General features: G+C 42.5%; 1 protein-coding gene across 2 annotated transcripts in view; it reads right to left on the bottom strand.

Moving 5' to 3' along the window:
• Positions 1 to 20,109, bottom strand: part of DOCK8 (dedicator of cytokinesis 8) — a 156,298-nt gene extending 136,189 nt beyond the window's left edge. Inside the window, exon 1 of one of the 2 annotated variants that reach the window (XM_014608664.3) lies at positions 19,838 to 20,109. In XM_014608664.3, the coding sequence (XP_014464150.2) occupies positions 19,838 to 19,890 (53 nt within the window). In that variant the 5' untranslated portion in view covers positions 19,891 to 20,109. Of the gene's footprint in view, positions 1 to 19,505; positions 19,573 to 19,837 lie in introns of those variants that run through there. The other variant, XM_006261239.4, reaches the window with a different exon arrangement.
• Between the last annotated feature and the right edge of the window lie 3,290 nt (positions 20,110 to 23,399).

A 23,399-nucleotide genomic window follows, 5' to 3' on the forward strand; every position in this document is an offset into this window, starting at 1 on the left:
AACTTTATAGGGATAGTGAAGTACTGGAAAAGGCTAACCATCAGGGTTGTGGAATCTCCTTTCCCAAAGAATTTTAAGAACAGGTTAAAGAAGTGTGGGTTGGGAGTGAGGTGCATTGGCATGGCTGGGGGCTATAGCCTGGGAGTGAGGGGCCCCAGTGGGGATAAGGGACTGTGGGTTAGGAGTTTGGGGCACCAGCAGGGCTTGGGAGTAGTGGGGGGAACACTGTAGGTTGGGAATGAGGGGTACCGACAGGGCCAGGGGGCTGTGGGTCAAGAGTCTGGGGCAACGGCATGGACAGGGGCAGGGCACTGGCAGATCAGGGTTGCTCAGCACCACAAAGTAGTGGCAGGACAGCTGCTGCTGGACCTGCGTCAGGGCAAGTGAAGGTGGCAGGGGGTTTTTTATCAGAGAACATGCTATTTTTAAACAGAGAAAACCAGGATCCCTGGATAGTGCACATAGAGAAAGGCACAGAGCTTAATTCTGTCTTCACTATATTCAGTGTTGAAATTCTAATTGGTTCAAATACCATGTTACATCTAAAAAGAGTCACACCTCAGCAGAAAAGTGAGAGACGAAGGTAGCTTCATGAGCCCTTTGTTGTTCCTAGATTCTCAATTACTCCACAGAGTCAGAGCAGCCCTGGCATAAATCTGAATTTATTGTTTAGCACTAATTTACAGATTTACCTGACTTGCTTTCACCTGCTCTGCCTGCTGCCAGACCTCTTGTCTTGTCAACACTTCAAGTTTTGCCCTTCAGGTCACATTTATTTTCCCTATGCTGCTCCTAACCCAGGTGAATCAGTCCAAGGACCTAATATAGCCCACTGACCTCAAAGTAAGAAATGCAGTCCTGGAGCAATTAGTCTTTATTGCTTATTGCTGTGATTTTATAAACTTAACCAACACAAAGTATATAATTTGCACAACATATTTAAACAACAGTGTAACCCAATTAGTAAACAGCATCTTCAGGTTTTTTAAATTCAATTAAGCTTATGAGTCAAGTTCAGAGATCACTTTAGGATTGGACCACTAGAAACAGAACTTGGTTTAGAACAGGTTAATGCTTAGGCCTTGGTAAAGCCGAAAAGGAAAGGAAAGCAGATGCCTCTTCTCTCTCAGCAAAGGGTTTTAGACCTTTGCTGAACACTCCTAATTGACTAGGTCCCTTCTGCTATATCTACATGTCTAGCTTCTTTCAATTTCCAAATCCTCTCCTGAAAGCAGAGACAAAACCCATTAGAGTCAATATAACGATTCCCATACAGTTCATTATGTCTTGGAGTAGGTACACAGTATAGTGAAAACAAGAAGCCCTCCAAATTAGTTGATACCAATCACTTAAACAGTATGGAGGACAGACAGACAAACCACAAACTTATATGCACAGAGAAAAGTGTCTTGTGTCTCATCTTGTAAAACAGTGCCTTGTCTCACTCAGAAAATACCAGTGGCTAACTAGAATTTTTATTTTTGTAAGTAAAATACAGTTCACCTATCCTATGGGAAAAGGATTAGAAACAAACAGCTCATACTTGGTAGGGGGCAGATGAAAAGCATCTCAAATGATGACTGTACACATACATTTGCAAACACACACAAAATCATATAAGAGATGTTTTACTATAGCATTTTATATTGATTAACTGCTCTTGCTGATCCTACTTTTATAAGGAAAATAACATTAAGTGCTACTATATCTAGATTTCTGATTTTCTAGGAAATGTATAAATACTCTGTGAAATACAGCTGAAAGATTTTTCTTATGCTTATGAGGTATTGCAGTCTAAGCAAAGCAAATCCTTCACCAGGATAACTCTTTCTGAGCCCTTATTCTTAGGTCCAAGAGTTCTCTTGAGTTGTGAATAAGGCCCCTGGCAAACATTACACTTAAGGCACAATTAGTCTGTTAATTGCATCTTGAATAATAACCCAGCCACACTTTCTGGGAATTAATGGTGTCACAAAAGGGAAAACCATCCACAAAAATTGCATAACATTTTTGTGATTGTTTTCTATCCTGTCTTAAATGGTTCATGCGGTAGGGTTAGGACCACGCCAAGGTCTCCAATCAGGCATGGTCCAGTCCTGGAGCCAGCCAACAATCCACTGATTTTTGGGCACCAAGCTTTCATTTTCTTGGTTTAGGGGGAGCCTGGGATCATAACAGTGGCAAGTAAGGTAGAACCGGGACCTCATCCCTGATCCCAAAATTGCACCTCTTGCCATACATACGTGGCATGGCAGGGGGCACAATTTTAGGATCAGGGATCAGGTCCCATCAAACTTGTAACTGAATATCAACTACCTAAAATAAACACTATACAATTCTGGTAGAAATGGTGGTTCAGAGAAATAGCGAGAAAGAGAGAGAGTGACCAGGCTAATACCCAGATCCTTAGCTAACAATACAAAACTGTACCTCAGAGGTTTTTTTGCTTCTTACCACCAACAGAAATGCTTCCTTTTAACAGAGTTCCTGGTTTCCCCCTAAATTTCTAATTAGACCTTTAAGTACTATTTCTTTGCTTCATTGCCACATTCTTCACATCACTGGTTGATTTGAGACAACAATTAACTCCCTGTATACTGGTGCTCAGGTAGGACTTCCATATCTAGAAAAGGTTATGCTCAACTAGGAGAACTACCCTCCACCTCCTTTCTAAGGTAACAAAATCTGATAGCTGAAATCTAAAGACTGCGCAGGCATATGCCACATTCCCAGAATGCAGCATGTGATGAATGAAGCTGGCAGCATAGAAATGAAGGTGACCTTCTAGGAAGGCAAATCCTCTACTTTATCTTGTCACTTCATTGTAAAAAAACCTAGGGCAGAAGGCTGTTTGGACTTCATCCCTAGTCACATGCCACTCATTCAACAAGCCCAGGATTTTTATGGTTTAATGAGTTCAACCATTTGTCCTTCAGGAAGAGGTATAACTAAACTTAAAATTATTTTTAAATAATTAGTTGTGGCAATGGGAAGAAAGGATAACTATTTTCCTGATTCAAACATGTTATTCCATAGGTTCATGTATTTTTTAAGTCCCTGTGCTCGGTAGATCATGTTTGAAAAGATCGTGCATTCTCTGGTGTTGGTTTCTGAGTTTAAGGAGTTAGATGTATAGAAGAAAGCTCCTCTTCACCACTTAATATCTTGCTATTACTTGCTGGGCAAAAAAGAAGCACAAGAACCAGAAGGAACGCATTTACTGAATTTAGTTTTTCCAGCTGTAATTTTTCATGTGAACAGAGGAGTTATATGAAACTTGAGGATGCAATTTAATGCAAGTTTTCTGCTAAAACTGTGAATATTTCACAGGACATTAAATTTTGAATGGAAACAATTTTTTGATTTAAAACAAATAGGATTGCCCTTAGGAAAACCAGTATGTTACCCTCAAACTCCACTTGTTGCTGCTTTGTTTATACTCTAAAAAAAATCCAAAACAAAAATCCACCCTTTATTTTCAGTAGAAAGTCTAACCAAACCATCCCAGTTAGCCCTGGACTTTTCTAGCAGAACAGCTTCAAAAGGTGGTCATGCCCACTTCAACATCTGGTTCTCAGATTGCAATTTAGAACATGAAAAAAAAATGACAACATCCCCCTCTTCCTTCTTGTTGTACTGTTTACAGCTTCCCAGTAATCCAGAAACAAAGGTGATAATAAATCAAGAACAAAGATATTTCTTCCAGCATAAAACTTCATTCAAGCTCAAAATAATTATTTTCATTCTGGGGTCCAGAATATGGTTTTCAACTTCTTATCCTTTTAGTTATAACCAATATTTCATTCATCAGGAGCACAAAATATTTCTGATCAAATTTATAAGAAGTGTATCATTAGAAAGTTTTTCAAAGCAAATCCAAGGACTGACTTAAGCAAATGCTTCTGCAATAATGGCAACTTTTTAAAGTCTTTAATTAGTTTAAAACTTCTCTTTCCTTCTACTCAATCCTGGAGTGACAGACTAATATCAAAGAGGAAATGTGATGAAAAAGTATATAGCACTGGAAGTAAGGTGATGAATAAAAGTTAAAGCTATTATTAGGCCTGTATGTTTTCACTGTGAAGTGAAAGGGCCATGGCAGGGCATTCTTCTCTGGAGGAGGAGCCTTTCCTCCCAGCCTGTATTATGTTTCTTTTACACCTGGCATCTTTGGAGGAATTCACCATACCACAGATGTGAAAGAAATGGAATGGCTCTTAATAGCAGTAATAACAGGGACACTTCAAAAACCAGAGGGACAGCTAAAGCAAATCAATTATCACACAAATGTAGCAGTAGGAGTTAGAAAAACAGAGTCATACTTTGACCCCTTGTTTCATAAAGGGATAGGATTTCTGCATATTCCAAGTTGTGGCCTTTCTGTAAGTGACTTACAATTTGTTTCAAAATCATACAACTGGACATCCCTGCCCCCCCCCCTTTGTTATGAGGCGTCTCCTGACACATATTTGTTCTTTATACAATTTCCCTGGAGCTTTATAAATGCTTCCTTAGCTGTTCTTCAGATCTGCAGTATGTTATTTTAGTTCAGAAAGAGCAGCTGCTCCTGTTTGTTTCCCACTGTGGCTTTAAACTCAGGGTGATGTTTACATGGGGTTGGTCACTTTATAAACAGTGTAAACTCTCCAAAATACATATAAATTGCCTTTACTTTTAATGTAGTCATTTGAAAAAACAGAGGAAGTTAAAGAGTGTTTTCAGTCTATTAAAAATTAGTGAGAAGCCAGGGTCTAACTGCATATTAATTAAAACATCATTGTTGTCTTGTCAAAAGCCTGATTTAACTCCTGTCCATCATCCTGGTATCTGAACTCACAGAAGAGGGTGCATATGGACATTCAAAGAGGCTGGGAGGTTAGATCATGTTAAAAATGGCCCCCCAAGATCACCCAGGTGTGGATCTTACACTTAGATCCCTTGTTAGGTCAATTTAAGTGCAAATTGTAGAGATGTTCCAGGAAGGTTAGATTAGCCTGAAAACGGCCAACCGAATTAAAGTTAACCTTACCTCTGAGACTGTCTAACTTAAATCAGGTTGGGCATTTTTAGACTGATCTAACTGACCTGAACTTCTGTACAGTTTCCAGCACAGCCCTAGAGCTGTGAAAGCCTAGCTGGCCCTATTTCAAGAGCTGCACTTTTCACATCCGCCCCACCGGCAATGGGCTATTTTTAGTCCCCTGGCCCCCTCCCCCAACCCACCAACTCTCCCCTGTCCCCATCCTGCAAGCCACTCCTGGTGCTAGTTTTATCACTGTTCACTAATGACAGGAACCAAAGAAGGAAGTCCCAGTGTGGGGAGGGGCGGGAGGGATGAGGGATTTGCTGGGGGGGGGGGGTGCAAATTCATCTGGGGGTAAGGGCTTCTGGGGGCTAAAAACAGCTCCTGGTCGCAGGGGTAGGGGAGAGTCCCCCATCTCCCCAAACTCCTCTGCAGACCCCACCTGTGCCCCTGATCCCCCCCCCACAGACCCCCAATCCCCCCTGAGCCTGTTTGACCCCCAATTCCCCCAACCACCCAGCTAGCCTCCCATCCTGACTTACCTTAGATCAGGTGGCCATTTAAGTCAATCTAACCACCCCCTATGCTACCCAAATGTCTGCACACAGCCTTAATCACTACTTGCTAATTATATATTTTCCATTCTAATTATGACCATTTAATATTTGTATATCAGTTCACCAACTGAGATGAGAGTTGCATGAGGTACTATGCAAATGATTAAAAAGATACAGGTCTTGCCCTCAAAAAGCTTAAAGCCCCATAGAATGATAAACATAAATAGAAAACATTTTTTTTGTTATTTCTGATAATAATGTATCTCTTCAGAAACAATTGTTATTTTCTCTCTTTATAAACACACACACTCCCATAAGCTTACTGAAGTCGGTGAGAATTTTGATTCTGTTTTCAAATTGAGTTAGACCAACACCAATAATTTATTTGGAAGTTGGAGAGACTGGCTATACTCCTGCAAGCAAGCCCACAGAATTTGTCCCAAGTTTACATATAAAGAGGGAGATAATATTTTTGTATCTGGTGGCCGTGGAAAGTGTATTATTAGAATACACACACACAAAAGTTGAAGACCTTATGGCACAAGTCTCTTTTAAAAAGGAATGGAAACAACAAATTACATTTCGCTCTGTGATTAGTTTAAACAAGGTCCTCATGTGAGAGCTTCCCAGTTTTAGGAAAGCTTGGACCCATGCTTAATTTTCCTTCAAGTATTTTGTTGCTGTTATTAGTGCCAATCTCAGATTATGTAGTGATGAACATAAAATGTACTCTTACCCAGTCCAGTTCACCTGTGTGCCAAGAAACAAAACTAACACTATGTCTGGCTCTATGACTGTTTTTGGAAAGTCTGCAGCCCAAGTCTAGAAGGAATGAGTGGTTCTTCAATTTCTAACCTACTGTTAAAAGTTATTAAAAAAACAGACACTTCACACAACCAGTAGGATAGCTAATGATTAAAAACCACAGAGGAAAACCAATGGTATTCCTGTTTATCGTCTGTCTCAGCAGAGGAAAGATTTCCTCCAGAGCACAGTTGGTTGCAAGTTAGTGGTAGTGAAAATTAAATCTGCTGCATTTTTGTTAGAGCCTTAGTTACAGTAAGCTTTGTACTTTTTTTTCTGCAGTGAGAGATCTGTTTAACTCATCCATGATTACAAAAAAGGCTGGGTTTAGCTTAAAGAAAAAACATCTTAAAACATAAAACAAACCCTAAAATAGGGGAAACCGGTTGTAGCCATGTTGGTCTAAGGATATATAGGCAGACAAGGGTCTTTGAGCAGATGTGATTTTTTTTATTAGACCAACTGAGTAGTTGGAAAAAAGTGTGCCCAAAAGCTTGCTAAGAACTTTTTTCCAACTACTCAGCTGGTCTAATAAAAGATATATCTACTGAAAGAATTTTGCCTGCTCTAAAACATAGAACTTGAATTGTTTTTTAAAGTCACAGGGCAAGTAGCATAATAATCCCTTGTGAGATAGGCCCAGATTTTTTAAATTTACATTTTGTGTTGTAACCATGTGAAATTCAGTGGCTTTGTATTTCTTGATATTAACACAGGTTAAACTGGCAGAACTTTGCTTTGAGTTTTTAAGTACATTCCAATGGTCTGAGAATGATGTAACTACTGAACTCTGAAACAGCTGCTTAAGAATCAGCTTGTGAATGGAAATATGCAGAACATCTTCAGTTGGCCTCTGGCTCCCATTCTCTTTCACTGCTGGTTCTCCTGCTATGCAACAGGTAGCTTGTAGAAGTTCAGCTGAAGATGATGAAACCTTTGTACATTATAACCCACTACTGCATGGTGTATGGTGGAGTAATTTGCCTGCTTACTGGAAGGGTTGTGCAAGCAGCCTCATTTTCCCTTCCCTAAAATAAGAACCAAAACCTTGTATGAGGCAGGCATTTTTTTTCAGAAGTTTGTGAAGGTTCACTTGTATTTGACTGTGTGGATCTATGTCGCCTAAAGTTCAGGGATGTTGGCTCTGGAGTTCTGGTCTGGCTTAAACTCATTTTGCTCTAATTAAATTGTTCATGAAAAACATGAAAGTGGGTAGGTTATTACTTAAACTCTGCCCATGGTGGTTCCACTCACCCCTCTCTCCTGCCCTTTACAGGATGCTAGTCCAATATATGCATTTCTACTAGAGGAATTCTATTTTGTGGAGTGGAAATGACAAGTAAATTTAATTGTGCTAATAAGCTTTACGGTTTGATTACTACACATCCTCAGAGCAGCACAGCGTGTAAAATAATTATGTACAATTTACTCCCTCACCTGCTTTCACCTATCGTCTGAAAAATAGAAATGAGCATTTGGAAAGATGAGCAAGAAGTTCCACAGCTGGTGCCAGGTGCAGTTTACAGGTTTCTTATCCAATAATTGCATATTTGCTGAGCAAGATTAGTGTTTCCTATACCATAAACAAAAACAACTGCTGCACAAATGGCAGCATAAATGTCTTACTGTTAAGAATGAGATCAAAAGGCATAATGAAGCTCTTCAAAAATGTTGTGACACATAGCTGATCTAGTTAGCGACTTAATTTCTTGGCCATAGTTATCATCTGTGGATATCAGAAAAGGATAAGCTCTGTCCCATAACAGGGGTCAGCTTTGCTGATGTCATAGACATATTACATCATGATTCAAAAAATGAAAATCAAATATAACTGAAGTCATAGGCAATGCATAAGTGCTAACAGTGGGGGCCACAACTCCATGCCACCACCACCGGCCATGCTGCTGCCAGGTGTTGCGTCTGGCCGGGCTGCAGTCCCATGCCCTGCAGTTGGCAGAGAAATTGCACCACCACTGCCACCCCTATTGCTGCTGGACCCTGGCTACGGCCAGACTGCAGCCCCATGCCCCTGCTCTGCTGTCAGTGCAGAAATCGGAGGGGGGGAGGCACATGCCCCCCATGCCCCGCCCCCACATGTTGCTGCAGCCCCATTCCCTGTGCTTTGGTGTCAGTGGAGAAATCTGGGAGGGAAAGGGGCACATACCTACCCTCCACAAGTATACTATCAAATCACAAACAATTACTATAACAAACTGACAGACATATCCAGGAATATGTGGACACCCTGTCAGATGAGAGAACTGCTCTGTTGCTTAATACCTATCATGTCCATCACTTAAAGAACATAAATGGCTTTCTGATGATATAGCCATTTACTCTCCAGATAGCTCTTTGTTCAGTACCCTTTCAGCTGATAAACTGGATCTTCATTCTGGAATCTGCAGTTACTTCTGCTGGTATCCTTCACTGATACTGGATGGGTAGGCCTACATTACTAATTACCCAGTTATTTTCATAGATTCATACATGTTAGGGTCGGAAAGGACCTCAATAGATCATCGAGTCCGACCCCCTGCATAGGCAGGAAAGAGTGCTGGGTCTAGATGACCCCAGCTAGATGCATATCCAACCTCCTCTTGAAGACCCCCAGGATAGGGGAGAGCACCACCTCCCTTGGGAACCCGTTCCAGACCTTGGCCACTCTAACTGTGAAGAAGTTCCTCCTAATGTCCAGTCTAAATCTGCTCTCTGCTAGCTTGTGGCCATTATTTCTTGTAACCCCCGGGAGCGCCTTGGTGAATAAAACCTCACCAATTCCCTTCTGTGCCCCCGTGATGAACTTATAGGCAGCCACAAGGTCGCCTCTCAACCTTCTCTTGCGAAGGCTGAAAAGGTCCAGGTTCTCTAGTCTCTCCTCGTAGGGCTTGGTCTGCAGGCCCTTAACCATATGAGTGGTCCTTCTCTGGACCCTCTCCAGGTTATCCGCATCCCTCTTGAAGTGCAGCGCCCAGAATTGCACGCAGTACTCCAACTGCAGTTTGACCAGCGCCCGATAGAGGGGAAGTATCACCTCTTTGGATCTATTCGTCATGCATCTGCTGATGCACGATAAAGTGCCATTGGCTTTTCTGATGGCTTTGTCACACTGCCGACTCATGTTCATCTTGGAGTCCACTAGGACTCCAAGATCCCTTTCCACTTCCATGCCACCCAGCAGGTCATTTCCTAGGCAGTAGGTATGCTGGACATTTTTCCTCCCTAGGTGCAGCACTTTGCATTTCTCCTTGTTGAACTGCATTCTGTTGTTTTCCGCCCACTTGTCCAACCTGTCCAGGTCTGCTTGCAGCTGTTCCCTGCCCTCCAGCGTGTCCACTTCTCCCCATAGCTTTGTGTCATCCGCAAACTTGGACAGAGTACACTTCACTCCCTCGTCCAAGTTGCTGATGAAGACATTAAAGAGTATCGGTCCAAGGACCGAGCCCTGCAGGACCCCACTGCCCACACCCTTCCATCCACGACGACTGTCTGGGTGCGACCCTCTAGCCAATTTGCTACCCACCGGACTGTGTAGTCATCCAACTCACAGCCTCTTAACTTGTTCACCAGTATGGGGTGGGATACCGTATCGAAGGCCTTCCTGAAGTCTAAGTATACGACATCCACCCCTACTCCTGTGTCCAGGAGTTTTGTAACCTGGTCATAAAAAGAGACTAGATTAGTCAGGCATGATCTGCCTGCTACGAACCCGTGCTGGTTTCCCCTCAGCATAATTTGTCCTGCCGGGCTCTCACAAAATGTGGCAAATTTTAGTGGCTACTGTCATCTTACCTAGAGTAATATTACTGTAAACCAATGGGCAGATTCACCACCAAGGAAGGTAACAACGGACCTCCAAGTCCACTCACCTCTTGACCACCTCTTGGCAAAACTGGCTAACTGTGGCCTCGACCTCACCACTATCCGCTGGCTGGGGAATTGACTCCGTGGTAGGACCCAGAGGGTGGTGGTTGACAGAAGTCAATTGTTGTGGTGCGCTGTGACCAGTGGGGTCCATCAATAAAAAAGTGGGGTTTAACACTAAAAAAAAAAAGTGGGGTTTAACACTAAAAAAATGCAAGGTTCTCCACCTTGGGAGGAAAAACCTGTAGCATGCTTATAGGCTTGGCAGTGCTACGCTAGTTAGCACTACAGACGAAAGGGACTTGGGGGTCATGATTAACCACAAAATGAACATGAGCCTTCAATGTGATGCTGCGGCTAGTAAAGCGAGCAAAACACTGGCTTGCACGCATAAATGCTTCTCAAGCAAATCCCAGGATGTCGTTCTCCCATTGTACTCGGCCTTGGTGAGGCCACAGCTGGAGTACTGCATCCAGTTTTGGGCTCCACAATTCAAAAAGGATGTGGAGAAGCTTGAGAGAGTGCAGAGGAGAGCCACGCACATGATCAGAGGTCAGGAAAAGAGACCTAACAATGAGAGGCTGAGAGCCATGGGACTCTTCAGCCTGGAAAAGTGAAGGCTCACGGGTGATCTGGTGGCCACCTACAAAATTATCAGGGGTGCTCACCAGGATCTGGGGGAACATTTGTTCACCAGAGCGCCCCAAGGGATGACAAGGTCGAACGGTCACAAACTCCTCCATGACCATTTCAGGCTGGACAGAAGAAAGAACTTCTTTACTGTCCGAGCCCCCAAGGTTTGGAATAGACTGCCGCTGGAGATGGTTCAAGCACCCACTTTGAACACCTTCAAGAGACATTTGGATGTTTATCTTACTGGGATCCTATGACCCCAGCTGACTTCGTGCCTCTGGGGCACAGGGCTGGACTCAAAGATCCTCCGGGGTCCCTTCCAGCCCTAGTGTCTACGAAATCTATGAAGTATAAACTAAAGTACCTTATTAAAACTCAAACAGATACAAAATTCTTGACAACTTCCAGAGAAAACTGGAAGAGGGCATTCTGCTACCCTTTTCTTTTGTAGTGCCAGTCCAGAGCAACCGTATGCTAGTCAGCAAACTTTCTAAATCCTTGTACACTGGAACATAAGGAACATAAGCCTTCCTGAGCTTTAGTCCTTAAATATGAAAAGACCAAACCTAAATTTCTTCCATGGTATATCACTTTTCTAGTGAGCCTTTGGCTACCAAAGTCAGAATTTCAAGTCATATAAGCATATTATTGGCATGTGGCATAGCATTGTTCCCCTTGCAGTAGGAATAAGGATGTTGGATAGGTGGCTAACAAATCAAGCTTAAACACACTTTTCATTTGGTGTGACATGCTACATGAATGTAAACATACCTTGGCATAACAGGTTTTTATAAACAAAGTAGTAGTATGTTAACCTAGTTAACAATCAGAACAAAAACATCATTTTAAAATGGTTATGCAATATATTTGGAACCCATGCACAATGACAAGTCCTGACGAAATTTACAGTGTGCTTAAGTAGGATCAAAGAACGTTTAAGAGCAATGTATGTATGGAACCTCATTCTAATCTGCCTGGTCACTGAAAACACACTGGCAAAGGCAAATTCATTATCTCTAGCGTTGATGAAAAATAGCACAGCAAACGTTCCAAATGCCTATAAGGTTATCTTTAAAGCTATTTACATTGGATAGGATCCATCCCTAACTTCTTTTAATATTCCTGATTCCCTCCACAGTGAGATTCAGAGCTCAGTTATGCCTAGAAACTACACCTTAGCCTTGGAGTACACGAATAGTACAAAGATGTACTTTTCCAGAGGAAGCTACAGGGGTTGTTCTGCCCCAGGGAACAGAGAATGCAGATACTTACCACAGTGGGATGCCATTTATTTATTTACTCACTCACCTGCAATCAACTAGCAACTATAACTGTCACACATGGGCTAGGGAAATTGTTTTTCATGAATGATTTAAGAAATTACACATAAACCTGTATAAGTGATTAGAAACTGGTTCAAATCTGTAACGCAGCAAAATTCCAGTGCACATAAACTGCTTTCAAAATGGCTGAAACCAGTTTAAGATAAACCTGGATGGATCAGATTTAACTGATTTAGGTTAAATCAGTTTATTGAACTTGTGTTTCAGATCCCTTCCAGATTCAAATTAACTCACAGTCCTGCAGCATCTCAGGATACTTTGCACCTTCCCCACAAATCCTCCTCTTGCAGGGTGGGTGGGTTAAACTTGGTCCAAGCTATCTGCTCCAGCTGAGCAAGGAGTCATGCTCCAGCAGCCCTCCTTTAGAGGGTTCAGCACCCCTAACAGTAAAAAGGTGGCACCCTTGTGAAAAGGTTCCATGTTTACCATGATAAAAGAAGGAAAGATGGATAGGAAAAAAGGGGGGGAAATATCTTTGCTTACAAAAATCTCAGTTAAAGGGGTGTCAAGAATCCTTATACCTGAATCAAAGCAAGGACAGTAGCATACTCAGCCTTTAAGAAACAGGATGGAAACCTATTCTACCCCTTCTCCACATGTGGAATTCCAAGTAATTTTACATGGTGGATTTAAAGGACTGGCATCGTAATATTTAATGCTATGTAAGTCTAATGTTATATAAGTCTAAAGCTTTTTTAATGAATGAAACTACTGACAGAAAGAATGTTACATATGGCATGTGAAAGTGACATTCATCCTATTTTATTCTTAATCTGTTATTAGTGGTTCACAATGCACGTGCCAAATACAAAAACACTTCTTATCCCAGAGATGTAGTATGTGAAAAGCAACACTTCCACAATAACAGGCAACTTTAAACTATATTTTCATCATTACTACCAGCAAAGGAATAAGATCATAAAATGCAAAACCTATTTCTAAAATGGTTCATAATGATTTTGTAAGCCACCGTGTATCCTATATATAAAGTATGGATTTCAAGTAAACTCATAGGTGTTATGGTTTGACTGCTTAAATCAATGATTTTCATTCAGGGTGCTTTGAGATCCTTTCAAGGACACCACAGCCTGCCACACAATGTTAGCACTGTTAGGAGCAAACATGATTCACAAGTTAGGCCCAGAGATTTCAAATAGGAATCCATAGTGTTAAAAACATTTTGACCTGTTGTGGGCTTTCTAAGTCCAGTGCAATGGTATAATTTCTCTCTTATTTTTCTCCTGTCAAAAAACAAATGAAAGCTAAGAGCGTATTGTGTAGACAAAATGGGGGCCCTAAATTGAATGGGTGGGTTTTTAAATGCAAAAGCATTTAGCCCACTGTCCCAGGGGCGCCGGGGTTACAGGAGAACCCCAGGCCAAAATAAAAGAAAGCCCCAACTTACCTCCCGCAGGGGCCGAAAGGTGTGGGGAAATGCGCGCGGAGAAACCGCCCACGTGGTTCGTCAGCTGCACTCATATCCAGCTGGGGCTGGGCGACGTCACCTGGAGACGCCACCCGGCGGACACAAAAGGCAGCCCCAAGGGCACAGGAGGGAGGACGGTGAGCGGAGGCTCCACGGGGAAGCCCACAGCCCAAAAGGTGCAGCTGCTGCGTCAGGCAGTCCGGGAAGACAGGGGTGGAGCCAGCAGAGGCACCGGCAGAGAAGCCGGCAGCGGAGCCAGCGGATAAGCTGGCAGCGGAGCCGACAAAGGCTCCAGCAGAGAAGCTGGCAATGGAGCTGGCAGAGAAGCCAGCAGCAGGAGAGAAGCTGGCAGCAAAGTCGGCAAAGGCTCCCACAGAGAAGCCGGCAGAGAAGCCAACTGGCAAGCTGGCAGAGAAGCCGGCAGGAAAGCTGACGAAGGGAGCAGCAGTGAGTGGGGAGAGCAGAGGTGGAGACAAATGCTGGGGAAGCCGGAGCATCTACGGGGAAGCCCAGAGAAGAGATAGAGAGGGTGGGGCCGATGAGAACCCCAACTGGGATAGCCGCAGGGTGAGTGGCAAAAGACCCCAAGCGGGACTGGTTAACGGAGTAAGGGAGCCTACAGACGGGCCCACAGCATCTCCCAGAAGAGTCAGTCATGACCCATAAGACCCGGGACAACCGGGACGCCATCCCTGGAGTAGGGTCAAGCCTAAGAGAGAGATAGGAGCCCTGAGTGGGGCAAGCAACCAGGTTTGGGTACTGAGGCACCGGGAAAACACAGGGCCCGTAGACTGAGGGGTACTTTATATTCTTTTGGGGCCTCCTGGCCCGCCGGTCACATCTCTCTGGCAGTCACGGTGGTGGGGATTGCACGGTGAGTCATGGTGTGGTTGGAATAGGGAGCTAGGGACAAGGGATAGACGAGTCTAGGACAAAAGGGCCTCAGAGCCTTCACACCTGAGCCGCGACCCAGGGTCACTGGGAACCCATGGCTGGAGAGCCACGGGAGGCCAGGGTAGAAACTGAGAGGAACCAAGGATGCTAAAGGGCCGGAAGACCCGCGATCGAAGATGGCGAGTGGCCAGGGTATAGGGAAGGTCGGAGCCCCGTGAGTGCCCGCCAAGAGGCGTAATGGTCCTGAAGTCTGCCTCAAAGGGGAACCCCTCCACTGAGGCTCCATTCAAAGTCGTGGCAGGCGAGGTAAGGGGACCCCCGGACATCAGCCGGGGTAGCCTTTGGGGTCCACTCGCAGGCCCGGGACAGACAAGATCAATAGTCCAGGCCAAGGCTACAAGAGAACGCCTGATAGAACAGAGGCGGGCACACCCACATTAAAGTGTCGTGCACACATGCCCCTTGTTTCCTCTACACATGGTATAAAAGCTCACATTTTTTAAGGGGTGCCTTGAGTCTAAAAAGGTTGAGAACCACTGGTTTAAATGAAGAAACTAGATCCATAATCCTGCTAAATCTTAGTCACTTGAGTAATCCTCACTTATAAAACTGGTTCTGATGACTCCAATGAGACAACTCATGGGATCAAGGGTGTTCAAGACCAAGCACTTTTTTGGTCACAATCTACTCTTACATGTGCCTAGGATTTTCTAATTTGATTTAACAAACAGCAAAAGATCTTTTATCTTATCATTTATTATGCCAGGTTAAGTAATGTAGAGCCTGGCTAAATGGTCACATGTAATATTAAGGGTATATTTGTAAATAGTTTATGAAAGATTAATAATTTTATGAACATATAACACATTCTATATGGCTACAAACAAATCAATAAACAGTATTAGGATAATTAGAAGCCATGGTGTTAAGAAACAATTTGGTCTATAACAATCAGTAGCAATTTTTTTAAACTTATCCTAGTTTATGTGACTTTCAAATTATATTTTATAAAATACAATTTACATATAAAACTTGACTAGTAAGATACAGTTGTAGTACAATTCTGAAAAGCAGACAATCTTTTTGGACTTTATTTAACTGAATTGTCAAGACAAATATGTAAAACAATTAAATAAATAGCTTGGCCCAAACAGTGGACGTTCTAGAAATTATAATTCAAATATAATTGATATCTAGCCCATACCGATACAATAAATGGCTTAATGAAGTGCAGTGCACAAGGTCCATACAAGCACGGTAAGTCACACTGAACAGAAATCAGGTGTTAATGGTATAAATATAGTGGAGTTTAAATACTATGGGAAATAGTATGATTTTTTGCAGCCAAATGCTGGCCATATGGAGGCATTCCCAAATATTTTTGCTGGAAATGATCTAAAGCACTTTATAAAAAATAATTCTTAAAAATAGCATAAGAAAGGGTACTTATGTTTTGGCAGTTGTGATCTTGATAAACAAGTTGAGGGAGGACCACAGAAGCAAATGGTAAAAATAGATTGTGATATGTAAATATTGGTGGTGGGCAGAGATAGTCAAGGGTAAGATTTCTATCTAGTGAGAAAGTAAATGGACAGTTATAAGCTGTGTGGTTCACATGACTGATGGATACATTGCATGGGGCAGGCTGGATGGTACTGCTGCTTTGGATGGTTGTACATGTTGCAATATCTCCATGAAAGTGCTCTTAATTGTATACTTTTTGTGGCCAGAGCTTTGGACAGGTGCATTTTGGCACAGGTTTTCTTTTCAGACCAAAATCAAAATAAATACATATTACTGGTTGTACAATAGAAGATTCTAATATTATAAAAGCCTAAGTGTGTCTGTCTGTCTGTCCGTCCGTAATGCTTTATTCACACTCTGATTGGCTGACAGAAACAGCCAATCAGAGTGCTCCAAGCGTGGGGGAGTGCCGCCATGACTCTGAAGCCGAACCGAGGACTGGACAGAGGGTGGAGGAGCAAAGGCCCCAGCTTCCCCACCTCGCTCCCTGCAAGCGGCAGAATGGTGGTAGCATGGAGCGTTAGGTGGCGGCACTCCATCCCAGCCCCTTCCCACCCCATCATTCTTGACGGGCAATTGGCTTGTAAAATAGAAAAGTTCAGTAACTAAATTAAACTACTAAAATTAGAAACATTTCTTCTGTGAATGTTGTTTTCACAAACACTGCAGAGTGAAAGTATCCAAATTAAATTCACAACATAAAGTCGCTTTAAGATATGCCATAGCATTCTCAGGTACTAGGTGTTATAACCAAACTTTTGGCAATATGTTGTCTCTCTCTCTTTCACGCACATTCAGAAAATTAGTGTCTTTGTTGCTTTTGCATATAAATAGAGTTCAAAAAACATCTAGTTGCAGATTCTATCCAGACTTTTTATGATCTAAAAGATAATATATATTGTATTCAACAGAGGTAATCTAGTGTAACATACTCCATGCTTGATTTGGCCATCCTTGCATACCCAGTATTTCCAAAGAATGCAAACACAGGCCGTACATGTCATTCAGAGAATTTTATGTAGGTGATTTTCTGCTAAGATTCAACGTTGGCTCTCCCATTCTTTTGTTAGTTTTACACATTAAGAGACAACTGAACTTTTAGTTCTCGCATTTAAGTTTTATTCAAAAAATAATTTATGAAGTTATAGCTGAATTGGATTTTTTCCCATGATTATTTTACTTACTACTATTTTTATTTGTATTACATTAGCACCCAGCCATCCTCATTAAATCAGGAGTCCACCAGTCTGGGCAGAATGCAGATATGGTAAGAAACAGTTGCTGTCCTGAAAAGCTGCAATCTAAGGCTCTGTTCCTTTAAACACTTTACGTGCATGAGTAGCCCCCTGAAAAATCAAAAGGGGCAACTCAAATAAGCACATGTACACACATGCTTAAGCCTTTGCAGAATCACGCAAGACAGGAAGCAACAGTCTGATGTATGAAACAAAAGAGAGAGGAGAGGGGGCGGTAAGATCAGAGTAATAGTGACAGGAAGGCACATTTATAGAGATATGCACAACTTGCAAGGCAAAGGGCATTTTGAGAATTGAATAAAAATGTAAGCTGCTTTAAATAAACATGGCATTTGTAATTAACTTATTATTTCCCAGTAGTATTTGCAACCCAAATGTTTTTGCCCACGGCTAAGAAATTAAAATCACTTTCAACTGACACATGCAGCTTCACTGTCAAAATTGAGTGCAAAATGCAAATGCTGAATGAAGCAAAATACTCAAACGAGAGGAAGAGTGAAAAGTAAAATGAAAAGATAGTTACTTTTAATGATCAACAAGGCTATTTGCAGGTAAAGAACTGTTTTAACATGACAGTCACAGGGTGGTTAGCCTCTGTGGTATTTTAAATGACTATAGCTATCTCTACCCCATGATCTAATCAGCACAGCAGAAAAGATCACCTAGTCCTCATAAAACTGAACAAAAAGCTCAGCTGAGTTGTAGATAAAGGAAAGAATCTTTTTTATGTGCAACTCTTAAGAGGAAGGGATTGCAGAATGAAATTTAGTAGAAGATACTAGCTCAGGGAGAAAGGATATGATGTAAATGTTTAAAGAACTTAGTTTTGAAGAATGAGGAACAGAATTCTGCGGCTGGAGAATGCAACAGTTGGTTTGGATGCATATGCTGGTAAAAGAGTCTTCTGATTTACAAATACTTCAGTCTTAGAGGTCCCTTTAAAAAATAAGTTAATGTTACAGCTGTGTATGAAACCTTTCCTCAAATTATATAGCCAAATGCAAATTAGTCATTAGGATTATGTGTATGAATAAGGTAAACAGGGTTTGGCCTGTTCAATAGTAATCCACAGCTTTTGAAGTAGAAGACATAATTTCTGCTAGCAAATAGGTATGTTTTAAAAAAAATAGAGGAGGAGGAAAATAGTATATCTCAGCTCTGTAAAACAAAACTATTCCTGGATGATGCTAGCAAAACAAATGTAAGCATTATTAAATTATAATCACAGGGCATGATGGATGACTTATTTAAATATTAGATTTACTGCACAAGCATTCAGTATTGCCACTGTGATCTTTAAGAAAGAGAAGCTGTAATGTCATCAGGACAATCAATGTTCCTATTACAGTCTATAGGAAGTTGAAAAGAGAAATACAGCATCTGAAAAACTCTCAATATGACACCTCAATGTTCTGAATAGTATATTCTTCCAGCAACTTTAAATTAATACCTAAGGCTTGGGTAAATAAAATGGTATTTTATCATGGGAAAAACATGATAGGGAAGAGTTAATTTTATCCTTAATACCTCTAAACTCCATGTCTTCCAGACTATAGAGGAGGTGTTTTTTTCTTCTCTGGTAGTGCTCATTATCAAGCGTTACCCTATTTTTCATTTTGTTGCATGTTGTCAACCACAGCTTATTCTGTTTTATAAATCAACCTGGAATTGCAGCCTTCAGAGGTAGTCTGCTAACCGTACTTCCTTTTACCTAACAGCATCTAAATAAATGCGTTGTCGGTTTCTCAATCCTACCGGAAAGCACATACCAATTGAATAGTCTGTGCTTTTATGGGAAAAGGCCCCAATTTAAGCTCTACTAGAAGGCAATGTTACCAGTAAAAAGGGTGTCTTGTTACCACTTAATTATAATTCTTTCCGTTTAAATAGGGACAATTTTAAAGAAGTGTTTTGGGGGTTTATTATTTTAAATGGTACAGTCATTTTAAAGATTAAAAAAGCAAAAAAGTAGAGAAGGAAGGTAATGGGCGTCATGTCACTGCTAATCTTATATTGCAAAGGACATCTCTGTACGGTCAAAGATACCTTTATTCATGTCCACTGGGGGAGGGGAACCGTGTTCGTGACTAGAGAGCACCAGCCCACCAGCAGCAGCATTTCCAAGCAAACCTGGGACTTGTTCTAACACAGGTTAGTAGCAACCAAGCATTTGCCAGGTCTTACCTGTCCAAAACGGAGACAAAGGTGCAAGCTGAGTAGAGCCCCAGCCCCCACGCATTATCTGAGCAGGCTTAAGCAGGGGGGAGAGGAGGGGATCAACTTCCGGGGGGGGGGCATTAAATCAACCAGGTTGGATCTAGCCAGGGCTAGCGCTGTGCCAAGGGGAGGAGAAACGAAGACGGTGCCCGGAGCAGCAGAGGCCGGAGCTGGCCGGACAAGAGCAGAATGAGGGCAAGACGCACGTGCGTCCAGCTCCCCCCGTCCCTCCCAGGGGCTGTGCTGGGCGCAGGTCCCCTCCACCCCCAGTCGGCAGCGACCTGCCCCCTCAGTCTTACCTGTTGATTTTCAGGGCAAACGCCCTCCTGTCCGCCGCGGGCAACGTGGCCATCCCTGCCCGCGCCCCTGGGCTCTGCGGCTGGCGGCGACCGCCCGGGGAGCGCAGCTCATGTCCGGGGCTCAAGACACCCAGGCTCGGCTGTCAGTGCTTCGTGGAAACTTCCGCATTTCACCTTCCTCAATGAAACCGAGCGAGGGGGAGGGCTCTGCCCTGCCCGCCGGCGCCCGCAGCATCCCTGCCTGCCGGCTGCAGCTGTTCGCAGCTGGAATTCCACGCGCCTTCGCTCCTTGCACCCGCCCGGGCTCATCCCCACTGGCACGCACAGGAGGAGCCTGGGCCCCATGGTCCTGTGCCGGGAGAGATCAGGGTTTGCACCCCCGGCCAGCTGCAGCCCTTCCCGGCTTCTTGCATAACCCCTATTTCCCAGCCCCGGAACTCGGATGAATCTTTTCAGCAGGTGCCCCCCTTTTGGGCACTGACTTCCAGCGGGTCCTGGCAAGAGCAAGGCAAGGGGGGGCCTTCCAGCGAGGACTTGGATACGAGCCATGAAGAGGCTTCAGGGTTTAGGCACAAAAAGCTGAATCCTTTCTCAGAGCCTATATCTGGGCGCATGGGCAGATCTAGGATTTTGAACAGCGGGGTGCAGATGGGGTGGGGCATCATCACACCTAACACATTTTTCTCCAGGTAAAAAGAAATAGGCTTCACTAATAAACAGGGGCCTAGGGCTATATTCCTCCATTTAAGATTGAAGGGGGGAAAGAAAGCTTTATTGGAATGTACATTCCTTTGCTATATCATCTATTGTATATATTAAACTACAACATGCTTGGCAAAAATAACTCTAAAATGTTGTTTCGTTAGTCCTTAAGTCATTATAGTCAAATGTAGGTCTCTCTCTCAGATTCATGAAACAAAATCAAGCTTCCTTGAGCATTTGGGTGGTGCCTCTAGTGCTTCACTGAAAGTGATTTTCACACCTGAGCTAATGTTCACTGAAGTTCATATATCCACACCCAAGTTAATGTTTTTGGCTAGTGTTTAAAAAAAAAAGTGCCAGGCTGTATTACTAGGATCAGCTAACAGACAGCAGCAGTGTAGAAGTAAGGATAGCTGGAGTAGGGAAACCATTAAAGAACATTTAAAAGGAAAAAACGTGTCCTGTGAAATTAAGAGTTTAGAAGGAATCAAGCAAATTCTGATGAACCATGAAGTCAATTGACTCACTGGCTCCTGCCTGAATAGAAATGCTGCTGCCCCTGCTGGGCAGTTGGCTTTAAACTTTAGATGGACCAGGAATCAAAGGGGTACAAGTGCACCAGTGCACCTCTTCTGAATCCACCCTGTCTCAGAGTGTGGTACAAGCTGCTGTATGTACCTTGTCTTGTAAAACTGTAACATGTAGGGGATACAACTAGATCCACAAGGGAGAAAATGAAACCTAGTCCTGGAGGAAAGTTTCTGTTGGAGAGTTGGAGCCAGTAATTCACAGACACAAATGGTACCAAGGAAAACATTTTGCTGCTTTCAGTGTCTCATTTTCCACTGGCCAAGCCAGTTCTTTATTTAAAATAGTAAAAGTATGCTGTTGATAAATATGCTATTCATCTGGTACCTAATCCAAAATACTTGTGTGTAATAGAAGGGTAAACAGGTAGGGTATAGTTGCACCTTAGAGACCATTGCTGTTCAAGCTTTTGGCCCCAAGCACTGGGTGAGTGGCATGAGGCTGGTCAGTGGGCCAAATCCTTTGTTGAATAGGCACATGGGGTTGGGACCTGCATGCCCATATTGCGCCCCATACCACCTTGGCATGGCTAGCGGGGCTTGACCTGAAATGCAGGACCATGCTATCTGGCCCACTGGGCTCCTTGTGGGTCCAGAAATTTGGCACAGAGGAGTAGCAATTAACTTTGCCACCACTCTCCTGCCACCAAATTTTCAGATTTGTGGGAACCTGGGGAGGCCAAATGAGACAGCTCTGCAAGCCAAGTCTGGCCTACGGGCTGGGGGTTGACCACCGCTGTTATAGACTAACTAAAGATGCCTAAGAGATGCATAAAGGATAACAGTGGCAGATATCCGTAGGCCAGGCATGGACATTATACTTTTACTGGTGTAAGTGATTGGAAACTGGTTTATATACCTATAACAGAACAGAAGTTCAGCACACAAAACCAGTCTATACAGGTAACAGAACAGAAGTGTGACGCACACAAACTGGCTTTAAAAATGGCAGAACCTGATCTAAGATTTGCGCCCTGCTCCCCCTCCTCCCTCACCCCCCAAGGGAAAATGTGTTCTGTTAAATACTGAATTAAACTTACAGATAACCGTGTAACTTGAATCAATTCCACATTGGGCATTTTGAATGTCTTTACCTAGCCACACTGCACTAGCTACCCCTGTGCTATAACAGCCAATGTTGCTTGTTGTAAAGTGGTAAGAGGTCTTACTATTTTCATCCTTGTACTTCCTCCTTGCTAACCTACATGCGGAGTTTCTTTAGCTCAGCAGTTTTTAACTGCTCTTTTTCTTAAAATTATTATTAATATTTTCCTGCTATTTTTACAATTCCTGCTATTTATATATTTGTTTTAAAATATTCTTTATTGATGCTTTCTTTTCCCTTTCTTGTGCAGGCTGCATGGCAGGTGCAGATTTAAGGATTAAAAGAAGTGAGGTGTTTGCTTAAAATTTATATTTTTCATATCACACATGACTACTTAGATACTACAGACAGATGCTAGTGAATCAAGGTAGATCCAGGTTTAGGTCCCCCGACTTAGAAAACCTCCCATTAAATCTGCTTGATACACTTGCACACAATCAAAAATCTCACCTGTCTAGCTCTTGTAGATTACAGTAGGATTTCTTGTGAAGTATGGTGCCACTTGATATAAAGATGACAGAATTTGTGTTTTTGATCTAAAGGTAATAAGTCCTTAAATTAAAAATGTAATAAATAGTGTAAATTTACTTTAATAAAAATATTAATTTTATTATTAAAAATAATACAGTAAAGTACTATGAGGTAGTTCAATACATGTCAACCACCAGATCATGGTTTCACATGTGGCTTTTTAAAAGTGCATGCTATATGCCTGAGGGGAAACACAGAGCAGCTGAGGGATTGAACCAAAATTTGAAATAAATTTTTCAATGGTAATGGAAATAAATCTAGATACATCATAAACAGAACACAGGTTTTCTTCAGCATCAGTGAGACCTGAGGAGCTGATATGAAAAATAAATAAGGAAAGGAAAAATAATTTATAAAGGACAGAACGGATATTGATTGGAAACCAATTGCATCACTAGGAATATATGAAACTAGTTTGTGGGATTTTTTTTGTCTTAAATGTTTTACTTTCCCTCCTCCCCACAAGATACGGGTGGTAAATTTGCTTACTCATTGGTAATCTCTCCAAGGGATTTTCTCCTTTCTCAGGGCCACCAAGCATAGATTGTCCAAGCATATGCCACCAAGCATAGCATTATGATTCTGTAGGTCTGTCCTTCACAATCAATCAACTATGAATGTAAGAGAGATTGGAAAC

Source organism: Alligator mississippiensis, chromosome 3 (assembly GCF_030867095.1).
Source record: "Alligator mississippiensis isolate rAllMis1 chromosome 3, rAllMis1, whole genome shotgun sequence".
Lineage (NCBI taxonomy): Eukaryota > Metazoa > Chordata > Crocodylia > Alligatoridae > Alligator > Alligator mississippiensis.